This window comes from Prionailurus viverrinus, chromosome B2 (assembly GCF_022837055.1).
Source record: "Prionailurus viverrinus isolate Anna chromosome B2, UM_Priviv_1.0, whole genome shotgun sequence".
NCBI classification, from domain to species: Eukaryota; Metazoa; Chordata; class Mammalia; order Carnivora; family Felidae; genus Prionailurus; species Prionailurus viverrinus.
The window spans coordinates 53,933,744-53,946,891 of NC_062565.1; the positions used below are offsets into that span (position 1 = coordinate 53,933,744).

Consider the following 13,148-nt stretch of genomic DNA (forward strand, 5'->3'; position numbering starts at 1 on the left):
CATGATAACTGGCATTGTAGCTCACCCACTATCCAAATGAAGACACCTGGGTTAAACAATGACTTTACCTGGACCAGAGAACATGTATCACAGCAAATTAGGCAGGTGTTCTATGGTTTCAGCTTGGCTTAAAAATTCTCTGCTCCCAGGACATCTGGATGGCTCAGGTTAAGTGTCAGACTCTTGATTTCAATTCAGGTCATTACTTCATGGTTTGTGAGTTCGAACCTCACATCGGGTTCTGTACTGACAGTGTGGAGCCTGCTGGGGATTCTCTCTCTCCGTCTCTCTCTCTCTCGCTCTCTCTCTCTCTCTGCCCCTCCCCATTTCTCTCTTTCTCTCAAAATAAATAATTTTTTTAAAAAATTTGGGGGGCACCTGGGTGGCTCGGTCAGTTAAGCATCCAACTTGGGCTCAAGTCATGATCTCACAGTTCGTGGGTTTGAGCCCCACATAGGGCCCGCTGCTGTCAGCATAGGATCCTCTTTGGAACCTCTGTCTCCCCCCCCTTTCCCTCCCCGACTAGCGCATGTGCACAGTCTCTCTCTCTCTCTTTAAAATAAACATTAAAAAAATTCTTTGCTCTATGTAGTACTATTTCAATTTTCAAAATAAAAAGAAATTGGGTTAGAGAGCTTTGTACTGGTGATATGTTCATTTGTGGGGACAAACTGAATGACAATTTGGGGCAGCACCAGAGTGGCCAGAATAAACAGTAAACAGGTTCTGAGGTAAAACATTTTACCATGGCCTAGATAGAGGTGTGAAGGGTGTATATGCTTATTGAAACATCAAGTTTCTTTGATCTTCACTGAAGTTAAATCAATTCAATACAGTGATAGTGATTACTTCAGGATGATCAGAAGATCTGACTGGCTGTTGATGACATCACAGGAACTGCTGGGACATGTTCCTTGTATGCGAGTAGGCTACATGTGTCTTTGATAAATAAAAATGTGGAAATATTAATATTACTTAATAACGTCATTTAGACTTGAAGATAATCTTAGGCTAGTAATCTTTACCAGGAGGTAGGGATGGGGGAACACCAAAGGGAATTTTTCCCCTTCTGCCTAGGAATGGATGACAGTGTGCATAGAATTTAATGTAATATAGAGAAGTATAAGTAGAAAAATGATACTTTAGTTATCAACAGTAATAGAAAACACCTCACACTGCATACATTTTAGTCCAATGACTAATATTTAGAAGTCAGAAAACATATGGTAAACAGAACTCACACAATCAAAATAGTTTAAAGACTTCAAGCTAACACAAAAGGTAATATTTTCAAAGACTTGGAATAGCTTTCACTGACAGTGAATTAGGACATTTGGTTGAGAACAGCATTTGTTTTTAATTATTATGTTTGGGTTGGTATCTTAAACATGAATTAATTTTGAACTTTCAAGGATATTAGCTGCTATTTCTTAGGATAATTTTTAGGGGAAAAAAATGGAAGCAGAGAGGTCTGCCTTATCTAGTTTAAATAATCTATTACCCTCCCAGTGAATAGAAGACACCTCCTACTGAGTAACTGGGTGATAGCTACTAAGTTTCAGTCATATTCCAAACTTGCTATTATGGAAAATTGTTATAAGATTTTATCCATGATTGGGTTCAACTAAAGCTACCAGATAGAGTAATGCCAAACTAAATTACATTTCAAAGTCTATAATAAAAATAGACCCAGTACTTCAGTTCTCTTCTATTTTTAGAAATCATAAAAACTAATAGTTATTTTTAGCAAACTATTAGTTTTTCACTTGATACAGATTATTCTACTTGTTTTAATTTTCCTAAAATAGCATGTCAAAACTAATGTTCAACCAAAGCCTAACTGTCCAAGGAAAACTAAATTAGAATCTGAATTGTACACAGATTAATTGGCCAACTTAATCAAGAGAGACACCATCAGGAAGACCATGAACTGTTTGGTTCTGATTCCACCGCAGCGGTGGTGGTCACCGTCATCACTGCATCACTGATGACGTCATTACAGCATCCACGCATCAGGTTCTAAGCCAGGTTCACACACATTTACTTCATGTTTCTCACCACAGCCGGTTTTATAAAACACTTTCATCAAGTAAGTATTCCTGGTGTTTTTGGTTCGAAATGGACAATGGTTACTTAGCTCACCCAAATTACGCTACAGAAGAGATGACTCAAAATTTCCCAGAGAAGTATCAGATGTGCATCACGATGAGTCAAACTGACACAGTGTTCTGCATTATTTCCACCAAAACATCCAAGCTGTGATATTTACTACCTGTGTGACCTTGGGCAGGTCACCTAACCCCTGGCTCTCAGCTTCCTTACACAAGATGGGGATCATAATGATAGCATCCATGTTTCAGGACTGTTAACAGAACTAAAGACAGGATTTAGAATAATGTTTAACACATACTAAGCCCTCCGTAAATGTTAACTGCTTGTAACTGCTTTTTAAAAAACATACATGTACAAATAAACAGAATAAGTGACTGTATGCCACCATCTTTATTTACCACAACAACATTCTTGTTATTTTTTCCCCTCTGTTGCTGAAATATATTAAATGCAGGTGATTTGTCCACTTGGAAGCTTCTTTTTGAGTCCCTAGGTCTCAAGACACTGAAGTTATGTCAAGATGTTCTTTATTACTAAATTTCATTAAAATCAATCAACTGCTTCCAAAGTAATCAGAAAAGAGACAACACAGCATGCTAAGTGGTTTATTTTAGAAGAAGTGACCACTTTATTTCTCTTCACAATCAAACAGAACAATCTCTGTAACATTAATGGTAATGATGCTTTAGTGCTTTTCAGTTTGCAAAACACTTTCCATGCAGTGGTGAGAGTGCTCGTCCTACCTTGCTTTTTCTTACTTTCAAAAGAATTCTCTGCATGGAGAGCCCATTTTTTTCACTGTATTCATGCTTGGGAACACAAAGAAGGAGGTATCGACAAGCAGTGGCACCAATATTATTACTTTTGCCCATTTTCTTACAAGTAGTTGAAGTTGTAAAGAGAAATGAAGGCCTTTTTCCTACACAAATTCACAGAAAAATCCAGAGAAATGATAGGTTTCACAAAAGCACTGAACATGCTTCAATTTCATTAGGAAGAAGACTACTTGATTACTGTCATTTAAGCATTCAGATTTTGTCAGGGTTCTATAGAAAACTCCAGGGACTCACTTATCAAGCTCTCCCCCAGACCTGTGACGCAGCAATGGCCACAGAACATTTTATTTTTTATTATTTTTTTAAAGTTTATTTATTTATTTTGGGGGAGGGGGAGGGGGAGGGAGAGGGCGAGAAATACAGCACAAGCAGGGGAAGGGCAGTAGGAGAAGGAGACAGAGAATCCCAAGCAGGCTCCATACTGTCAGTGCACAGCCCAACATGGGGCTCAATCCCGTGAACCCTGAGATCATGACCTGAGCAGAAATCAAGAGTTGGCTGCTTAGCCGACTGAGCTGCCCAGGTGCCCCAGAACGTTGTTTTTCCGAGAGTGAATTCTCTCATAGGAAATCTCTATTTTGCAAAGCAGAAATAGGAAAGTTTGACAGAGTAATTAGGGAAGTCAAATCAACTGTAAGGTAGCTTTTGTGAAAATTAATTGAGGGAAACCTCACTAAAATGGGAAGTTCAGCAGGGGGAGCTCTCATGCCCTACCACTCAGTCCTCAATTGCAAATCCCACAGGAACAATCACACCTCGCAGGTGGATACTACTCTACCGCAGGGCAGGCAGAAGGAAGGACTTAACCCTCCACCCCGATCCCCACAACAGTCCAGCCCAGGAGAGACAGAACAAGTCAGCCAGTGAGAAGCCGCTACACTTTCAAACCCCAGTTTACTCCAATAGACTTTTTGTTGACAACAGCCTTCTCTACTTCTAGCCTTCCTCCATAAAACAATGTTCCTCTCCTTTGTTCTCCAGACTTGCCTATGGTTTTGCCCTGGCATGCTTGTCCCCCATCGCAATTCTCTGCTATTCTCAAGTAAGTCTATCTTTTGCTGGTAAAGTACCTGCCAGTTTTATTTTTTAAGGTTAACACTTCCTTCACCTTCAGAAATCAAGATCTATACAGAATCACAGATTTTTAAGCCCTGAAGGAACCAGGCCTTAAACACATTTTATAAATGTGTTTTATGAATACCAAATGACCATAATAGTAATAAGAAGTTATTTTTCAAAAGTCAGTCACCTAAATAGCGTTATTAAAGATGAGCAAAGGAAACACTATACCAAGTATAACAACGTAGAATATGATAGTCCATCTGATTCATATTCATTTCTCATGGGAAATAATTTATAGTTTTGCAAGCTCTATTTTCATTTGGCCTTGTTTTATCCTTTATGTGCTAGTGGTGGGACTTACCGTCATACTGGTCTTTACTGCAAAGCAAAACATACCTCATGAATAGAACAAGACCCATGCCAACCCCAAAGACTGATATAGGTCCCATGCAGTCCCAATACTTAGGACCTCCTTGGTGCAGGGTTGAACCTGTCTTTGTCCACTGTGGAGATGCAACTCTCACTCATACTGTCATAAATGAGGTCGAAACCAGTGACACTGAATGCTGCCCACCATTTTTATCTAATGTTCCATTTATTAAGCATCACTCAGTGCCATCAAGTGGCAGACGTTTCTTGGCACGGAGGAGCTTGCAGTCCAATCAAAAATAATTTTTTTCCTAATCCTCTGGAGTGTGAGCCCAAGATCTTTGTTTTATAAAACCAGGATTACAACATGGAACTCCACTCTGCTTTTACAAATATGAACTTCTGGAAGAAAAAGTTTACAAAAGAAATTAAATTAAGAAGGATAAGAAGACTATAAAAAGGGAAAGAGCAGGAACAGACTATAATTCACCATCTAAACAAAATGCTGGGAGACAAACATGAAGAGAACAAGCTTTTTGTGTTATACGCTGGCCTCTGCAGCAGAGTTCAAAACATGGCTTTGCTCACTCCAGATGTCAGTTGTAAATGACATCAGACGCAGACTCTAAAATGTTAGTTTTAGGCTTGCCTAAAACTTTTCAAGTACCCTTTGACCTCTTGATATTATCTCAGGTTTTATTCCATGAGGGCCCAAATCCCTAGTAAGCTTGCAAGTCCCCACATGCCTGGATGTTACCCCCATAACATGCTCCTTCAGGCTCAAACGCTCGCTACATGACAGCCATATTAGAAGGTTCTACAAAATAGGCAATCTCCTTCAGATACCAATTATAAATTTATTTTAATAACGAAAAATAATAAAAATTTATTTTTCTAATAAAAATAAAAAATAAAGATATGAAATAAAAATTCTCTTTAAAAGTGAAAATTAAAAATTTTTTTTAAATATAAAAATGAAGAATTCCCTACCTTGAACACATTAAGCTGTTGGTTAATGGTCTCTGTTTCCATACCAACAGGGCCTTGAGACTCTTCATGTTCTTCAGCCTTCTGAAGCAGAGTAGAGAATTCCTTCAGTTTGCTGTAGAATTCTTCAAGACGCTCAACCGTCCCTTCAACTTGCTCTTCTCGGGCTTGTGCTCGGTCCAGTAACTTGTTGCATTGTTTGCTTAAAGCTTCCAAGTCCCTTTTGATTCCAACAAGATCAGGAGAGGTTTCTTCCATGGCCAGCATCCTCTTGCAGGTTTTATTAGCATTGTCGTTGCTTGCTATGAGGGCTTCTAGTTTCTTCAGAAAGGCTTTGATATCCTCCTTTTGCTTTTGCAATGTTTCTACATCTCTCCCCACTGGGGCCATACTATCTAGTTCATCATCGAACTCTGCAAACTGAGAAAACATTTCTCGGATGGTATTCTGAAAATGCCCAATGCCCTGAAGCTTGGTTTCTAAGAATGAACACCTTTCATCAACCTGTTGACTCAATGCACTATGTTCTTGAGCTAAGGTTTCTGCTTGTAATAAAACATCAGAGGTTCCCTTTGAGTCTGAAGCTTCTACCACAAGGTCTTGTGCAAGCCCCTTGACCAAATCTACCTGATGTTTCAAGGTCTGAAGGGTCTTCTGCTGAGTCTGCAACACAGTCAGGTATTTGTTACTGTAGGCCTGGGGTCCTAAGGAATCGTAGACATCTAGCTGCTCCTTTGCACACTGAAGCTGCCTTTTAGCTTCTTTGGAAACTTCTTGAAATTCTTTAAACTTCTGGGCCATGTTCTCCAGAGAGAACTTCTTACTGTGAAGTTGCTCGGTGACCATGTCTACTTTCTGGATCAGTGATTTATTCTCATCTGTAACAGCCTCTTTATCTACCTCACAGACACTGAGCAAGCTATTGGCTGCATTGTTTAGCAGTTCTACCATCCCCAAGTGTTGGTTCATTTCCTTCTGCAGAGACTGTAACTTGGCAACAGAATTCTCTGTTTCAGCAGAATCCAAGCAAAATTTTATTTCCTCCAGGTTATTTTGACATTTGTCTATCCATGGCCGGAGAGTCTCTACATGCTCTCTGTACTTGAGGGCTTTTTCCAGTGAATCTTTTACCCTGTCTTCCCGTTCTTTCACCTGCTTATTAAATCCATCCCAGTTGGTTTTAATTGAGTTAAGTTGTAACTGTAAGGCTGCCTTCTCAGACCCTTGTGTTTTTAACAAGAGATTTTCACCTTCTGCAATGGTTTTTTCATAAATATTAGACTGAGCAGACAAAGTTTTACTAAAGTCTTTCTGATCTTTAATTAAGGACTCCAAGACATCGAGTTTGGCTGATATGGGGGGACACTTGTTTTGCTCTTCTTTCTTTGTATCCAGCCAAGCCTGAAAGTCTCGAGACATTTGCTGAAATTGGTGAGAGCTCGCACAGGCTGACTGAAGGTGCTGAACATGATTCTCTAAAAATGAAATCACAGACATGTTTATTTTTCATCAAAATGTAATTCTGTCTGCGAAAAGCCAAGAGAAAGACCACCAAATAAACGTACAGAACTGGCTAAAAGGAAAGCCTGTTAGCACTAACTGTAAGAACTACAAGTGAGCTCAAGTCCGACATGGAGGCTGAGGAGGAGCAGGAGGGGAGCACCACAGGAAGAACAGAGGCTGTCAAGGCTAGATCCTGGAGCCAACTCCATTCCAGTACGAGGAAGTGATAACTGTTCAGAGTTCACGTTATTCTGGTAAATAATCCACCTCCTGTAAAATCTGACTTTTCCACTTCCGTGATTTGTACCTGTCATAGGGGCACTACGGAGCACCTGGGGACTACAGGGGTTAGGGTTCCAGCCTGGCCTCTCAAAATGCTGGAAGACCCTGGACAGATGACTAAACCTCTGAGCCTCATTTCCCCAAATGTAAATTGGCAAAAGCAATAGAAGCTATTGTGGCGATTAAATGACAGCACATGTAAAGTTCTTAGCTTACTGCCTGTCACATAAAAGTGGTTGTAACAGGAATAATCACCAACACGCTAGCTAATATTCATTACCAATATCCTGTCAAAATAAAGGAGTAAATGTGAAACGGCTGCTATGATCAATAAATAAATCCAATCAATTAAAAAAGTATAAACTGAGTATTTACTAGGTGCAAGGCACTCAGTGTTACTTTCAAACAGAACAAAGATAGCAGCCAAATGCAGGCCATTCTAACGTGCAGTAACTCACTACCACTGCCTCTGACACATCCTGGCTCATCTGTCACAGAATTATGGCCACAGTAGGTGAGAGAGAAACATAGTGCCAAATGCTTCTCTTTCACACATTTCTTTAGAAAAGCTGTCTGCGGCAGAATGAAACAAAGTAACTGTAGATGAGAAAATGATACAAAGCCTTTTTAATAACTGTATTCATCTGTTTTTCTGATGCAGTGAAACTGTCACAAGACAAAAACATTTAGATCTTTTACCTTATTTTATTTATTTTTTATTTTTTTTAATGTTTATTCACTTTTTGAGAGACAGAGACAGAGTGTGAGCAGAGCAGGGGGCAGACAGAGAGAGGGAGACGCAGAATCCGAAGCAGGCTCCAGGCTCTGAGCTGTCAGCACAGAGCCTGACGCGGGGCTCGAACTCACAGACCGCGAGATCGTGACCTGGCTGAAGTCGGACGCTTAACCGACTGCGCCACCCAGGTGCCCCAAACATTTATATCTTTTAAAAACCAGGTTGAAATATCTGAAATTTCAAAGGGCCTTCGTTCAAGGGATTTTTGCCAATTATGTGTGCAGAATTTCCCCGATGTTGCATCTGCACGTGAACAGAGAATGACTCTCTGTGCTCATGTGAGTGGCCCCTTCTCCATCTACAATTTCAGTGAGGGCAGACTCTCTTTAGGGTCCTAGCTTCCTGGCAACAGCTTGGAAATACAGAGCAGGCAATACTTGATCTCTATTTCCAGGAAATATATGTATTAAAAGAAGACAGACCAACCTGTTTTTTGTTCAATATCCTTAAATGACTTTATGATGCCTTCTAGTTGCCTACTCAGTTCTGCTTTCAAGTACTCTTCTTTAACCAGTGCTGACAAATCCTCACAGAGGGCCTGGGCCACCTTTATCTGTTTCATTTCCTGCTCTAGTTCCTGCTTCATTTTTTGGGCTGCTTCCAACTGCTGTTTCATGGCATCAGGGTGCGTGCTCACAGCCGCACTAGTGATGAGTTTATTATCCAAGTCACTCAGTTTATCAGAAAGGCTTCTCAGCAGGCTTTGATACTGTGTGCTCTTAATAATGGCTTGGTCGATCCAGTCACATCTGTCACTCAATTGTCCTGTTAGGCTGTCCCACTTTTGGGTCACAGCTGCCAGTTGCTCTTTCACAATCCCATGGAAAGAGGGGTGTTCACCAGGTCTGCTCAAAATGCTCTGACCAGCTGCAGTTAGCTGCTCATATTGAGGCTTCCGAGTATCAAATTCTTGCAGCAGGATCTAAGGCAAAGAGGTAACAAGGGTAAATAAACATACAAGTTAGTGGATAATTATGGAAAACAGAGCTTTGAGTTTCTAAACAGACATAAATGGTATTTACTTATCTAGTTTTTACTTTTGTTTTTTAGTTCCTGTTTTCCTAGCTTTTATTTCAAGGGCAGTGCAGTTATCTTAAATTAATCCAAAGAGCAGTGGTGCTTCACAGAGATAACATTTTGTCTAAAATAATATCCCTCAAAGGGGAAAAGAGAGTAAATATAGCAGTCTGGGCAAAATGAACAAAAACCCATGTACAAATTTTCATATACAAAGACAAGCACTGCTATTGGACAAGTTCATATCACACAAACACCAAATTTGTATTTTCCTACTTGTAGTTGTCTCTTGGTAGGATATTTTAAATGCTCTCTATAGCATTTTACACCAAAGGAAATGTTCAGTGATAACAATGTTAGAATACATTAACTCATGGTGCATTGATTTATAAAAGCTCTTTTAAATATAAGATTATTGACATTTATACTCTATATAAAAATTTTAGCCAATAAATCATGTTGCTCAGAATGTGCAGGCTCAACACTGACTCTCGTTATAAAATGAATGATCGAAAAATTTCCTTTTTATATTAAGTTTTTAAATGTTTATTTATTTTGAGACAGTGTGCGTGCATGTGTGTGAGCCAGTGGGGAGGGGTGGCTGGGCGGGGAGGGGCAGAGAGAGAGAGAGAGAGAGAGAGAGAGAGAGAGAGAATACCTAGCAGGCTGCGTGCTATCAGCGCAGAGCCTGATGTGGGGTTTGATCCTACAAAATGTGGTATCATGACCTGAGCCAAAAACAAGAGTCAGACACTTAAGCAACTGAGCCACCCAGGCACCCCCTAAATTGTAGTATAATATTTTATCTATCTTAGGGAGACTACCAAGACTAGGGGCAATTGTTTCTGCCAAATATTTATTTATATCTTTTGTTTTCACTATCTTCAGGGTAAGAACATAATATGAACTAGGACATGTTGACTCTAAACTACCAAGACTGATTTGTGTTTTCAAAAGTACAGGATTAGCCGCACTGCTCTAATACCACTACATATACAGGAGGAAATCTAACTGGAACCAAAATGGAGCTTTTTCTCTCTGACTTAAATTTCATGTATTTTTTTTCTCCTTGTGGATTTATCCACTTTGTAATTAGACTGGTCTAACCCACTCTGTTTCAAGGTTCCCTCTCTGTTTTGCTTACTCTTTCTCCTCTTCTTATTCTGTCTTTCCACCCCTCAGGGCTGTATTGCATGAGTTTTACAAGTTTCATTATCTTCTACCACAATCAAAATGAATAAAACCTCAAAGGAGCAATTTCTAAACAATAAAAAGCATATACCAGCTTCTCATAAAAATGTAATTACTTATACAATCACATTAATATTTCAAAGAAGGCCCTTTTTAACAGGGTCGGCACAAACCACAATATGACTCAAATGATCAAGGGACTTGACACACTCATGGGCTCAGGAGACTGATGCCTCCTGGCTTTGGTTCCCTGGGGGTTTCCCCACTAACCTCAGGATGTTATCTTATGGGCATCTGAAACATGACAAATACACTTCAAGGCAGTTTAAGCACATACTGTCCACAGCTAATGTATTTATAATGAAAACACTTGTCTTATTAAGTCAAGTCATGTAACACTCACCTGCACCTGCTGCCTTTGTGTGTTTAGCATATTTGGGTCAATTGACAAGGGCCCAAGAACACTGACCATCAGTTCTTTTTCCACAAGCCACTGTTTTAACTGAGCCTCTACCGTCTGGAATTGGGTTAGATTATTAGAGGATTCTTCCAGTTTTTGTTGTCTATCAACTGTTAATTGATTGAGTTCTTGCCACTTAGAATCTAAAAGAAAAAGATAAAAATAAAAGAGGTGTTTGGTTTTTATACATTAACATCACTACATGTATGAAGACTGCAGGATAGGACTCAGAATGATACATAGGTGGCTATCATTGCATCTTTGTAACTCTTCTTACACAGTCGATTAAAGCCTACTCTAAGGGTTAATGGCATTTAATGATACAGATTTTATGATGCTGGTGCTGGGTATCAACCGAAGTACATGAAAAATAAATTTGAATCTGACCCTAGAAGATAATGTAGAATAATATGGAATATTCCTTAAATCAAACAGGATCCGGAGACCCTCATTTCTTCTAGAGGTCCTATACAGTCTGTTTATTCAACAATAACTGCCCTACTAGAACAATGAACATTAATTCTTTCCTTTAATAGGAAATCTTCAATGATCAATTCTGGGCAAATGACTCCCACGTTTGTATATCCACACCCATTCTATTTTATTTAAATCACCACTGACAACCAGCTGCTTGAAAGTTACACTAGGAAATCTCACCGAACCTTCACACTTAACATAAAAAAAATCACTTTTTATTCCTATCGAAACTGGCAGATTTTTCCGATTTTAGATTACTTTGAAAGGTTATTCTCTCTTCCACGTCACTGAGAAACAATAATTCAGAATGTTCTTTCATGACTCTCCGAACTCCTATATCCTTGATCATAAAACCTGAAACCCATCCTTTACATTCCTAGTGTCCTAACGCCATTTTGGTCCTCATCATGGTGTGCCTAGACTAGTGTTTCTCAAACCCCAGCTGCATTAGAATGACCTGGAGGGATACAGGTTGCTCGGCCCCATCCCCAAAATTTACAATTCAGGAGGTCTGAAGTGGGGGCTGAAATTCTGCATTTCTGGAAAGTTCCCAGGTGACACTGATGCTGTTGCTCCCAGGAGCACACCTTTGAGAACTACAGTCCTAGACTACTAGTCTTACCACGGGTTTCCTTGTAATTAGGGTATCCCAGCTGCAACCAATTTGGTTCTAAAATAATTTCCCTTAAAAAAATCACTTAAATATGTAATTTCTGTGCTCATATCCTTCAATAACTAACTCCTCACCACCTAGATGATAAAATAGGAAGACTTCTGCCTCACATTCAAGGCCTCCCACAAACTGACCCTAATCCCTAACAGTAGAGGGTATGCAGTCTGAGATGAAACCTCTAAGCTAGCCCTGTTTATCCTACCATTATCATCCAAACAGGCTTCTGCTTACCTAAGCCCCATACCTAAAACAGCCCTATCTCCTCTCTGTATACCCCAGCCCTGTCCTTCGTCACAATTCTACTAGATTTCTCTGCCAGGAAGGCTTTCAAGCTGTTCCCACCCTCACACAGTATGCTCTCTGAGGCCAAGAGTTATTGACCAGCATTTGAACACATTAGTCACTCAATAAACAGTTACTGATGGGCATGATTAGTTGACCTGACAGATTTTTTCATCTAGCACAGTACAATAAATGGCTGTTTTTAATAGAACCCAGTCCCGAAAACCTCACCTGATAGCATCATTCTATATGGCATGTTCCAATCAAATATAATCTGACAACAAAATAATGCAATTCAAATAATGAATTGGGAGGGAGAAATATCAAAATCTTATTGGGAAGATTTTTTGAAATATGCATTTCTTACTCTCACCCCTATTCTCAAGTATCTTGATAATACTGTCCTAAGTAACTCTGATACCCCAGGTGACAGCCACTGAATTAGGGACAAATTAATTATAATGCAATAGGAGTCTATAGTTGGACTAAATATAGCTTAGAACATTAGGATCCCTTAAAATAACTTTTGAAACTAAAACATATTTACAGATTTCTAAATTTATCATAGCATATCTGACTCTAATGGAAGGACAATATTTAGCTAAACATAATGGAACAATTGAAAGTAAAAGAATTCTTCTTATAATCATAGTAAACACACAGCAGTTATTATGTGCCAGGTACAGCTTGTCTGAGCCGTACACACATTAATTCATTGAATTCTCCAAACAATACTATGAAGTAGGGAAAATTAGTACCATTGTCTTACGCGCATTTTCCTTATCATTATAATAGTGAAATGGGGTGATAAGATAATAGAGCTTGTGAAGGAAGTTCCTTGTTTAGGAGAAACCATTTCTATGGGGACAGGATAGAGATGGGAGGATAACTCTAGATAAAGAGTGAAAATCACTAGATTTCTGTAGGGAGCTACTTTTTAACCCTGATGGGGAAGAGAAGAACACACAGTAGGGGCCAAACGAGTCCCAGAAGGAACTTCATGAAGGAGAAGGGAGTTTGTCTTTTCCAGACCAAAGGGAATATATATGTGTGTATGTATGTATGTATGTATGTATATATATGTGTGTGTGTGTGTGTGTA

General features: G+C 39.4%; 1 protein-coding gene across 25 annotated transcripts in view; it reads right to left on the minus strand.

The window, feature by feature from the left end:
- Positions 1-13,148, minus strand: part of DST (dystonin) — a 372,684-nt gene that overhangs the window by 91,514 nt on the left and 268,022 nt on the right. For all 25 annotated transcript variants that reach the window (XM_047859452.1, XM_047859460.1, XM_047859447.1 and 22 more), the window contains 3 exons: positions 10,559-10,758; positions 8,374-8,869; positions 5,370-6,841 (listed from right to left, as the gene is read on the minus strand). In XM_047859452.1, coding sequence (XP_047715408.1) covers positions 5,370-6,841; positions 8,374-8,869; positions 10,559-10,758 — 2,168 coding nt within the window. The remainder of the gene's footprint in view (positions 1-5,369; positions 6,842-8,373; positions 8,870-10,558; positions 10,759-13,148) is intronic.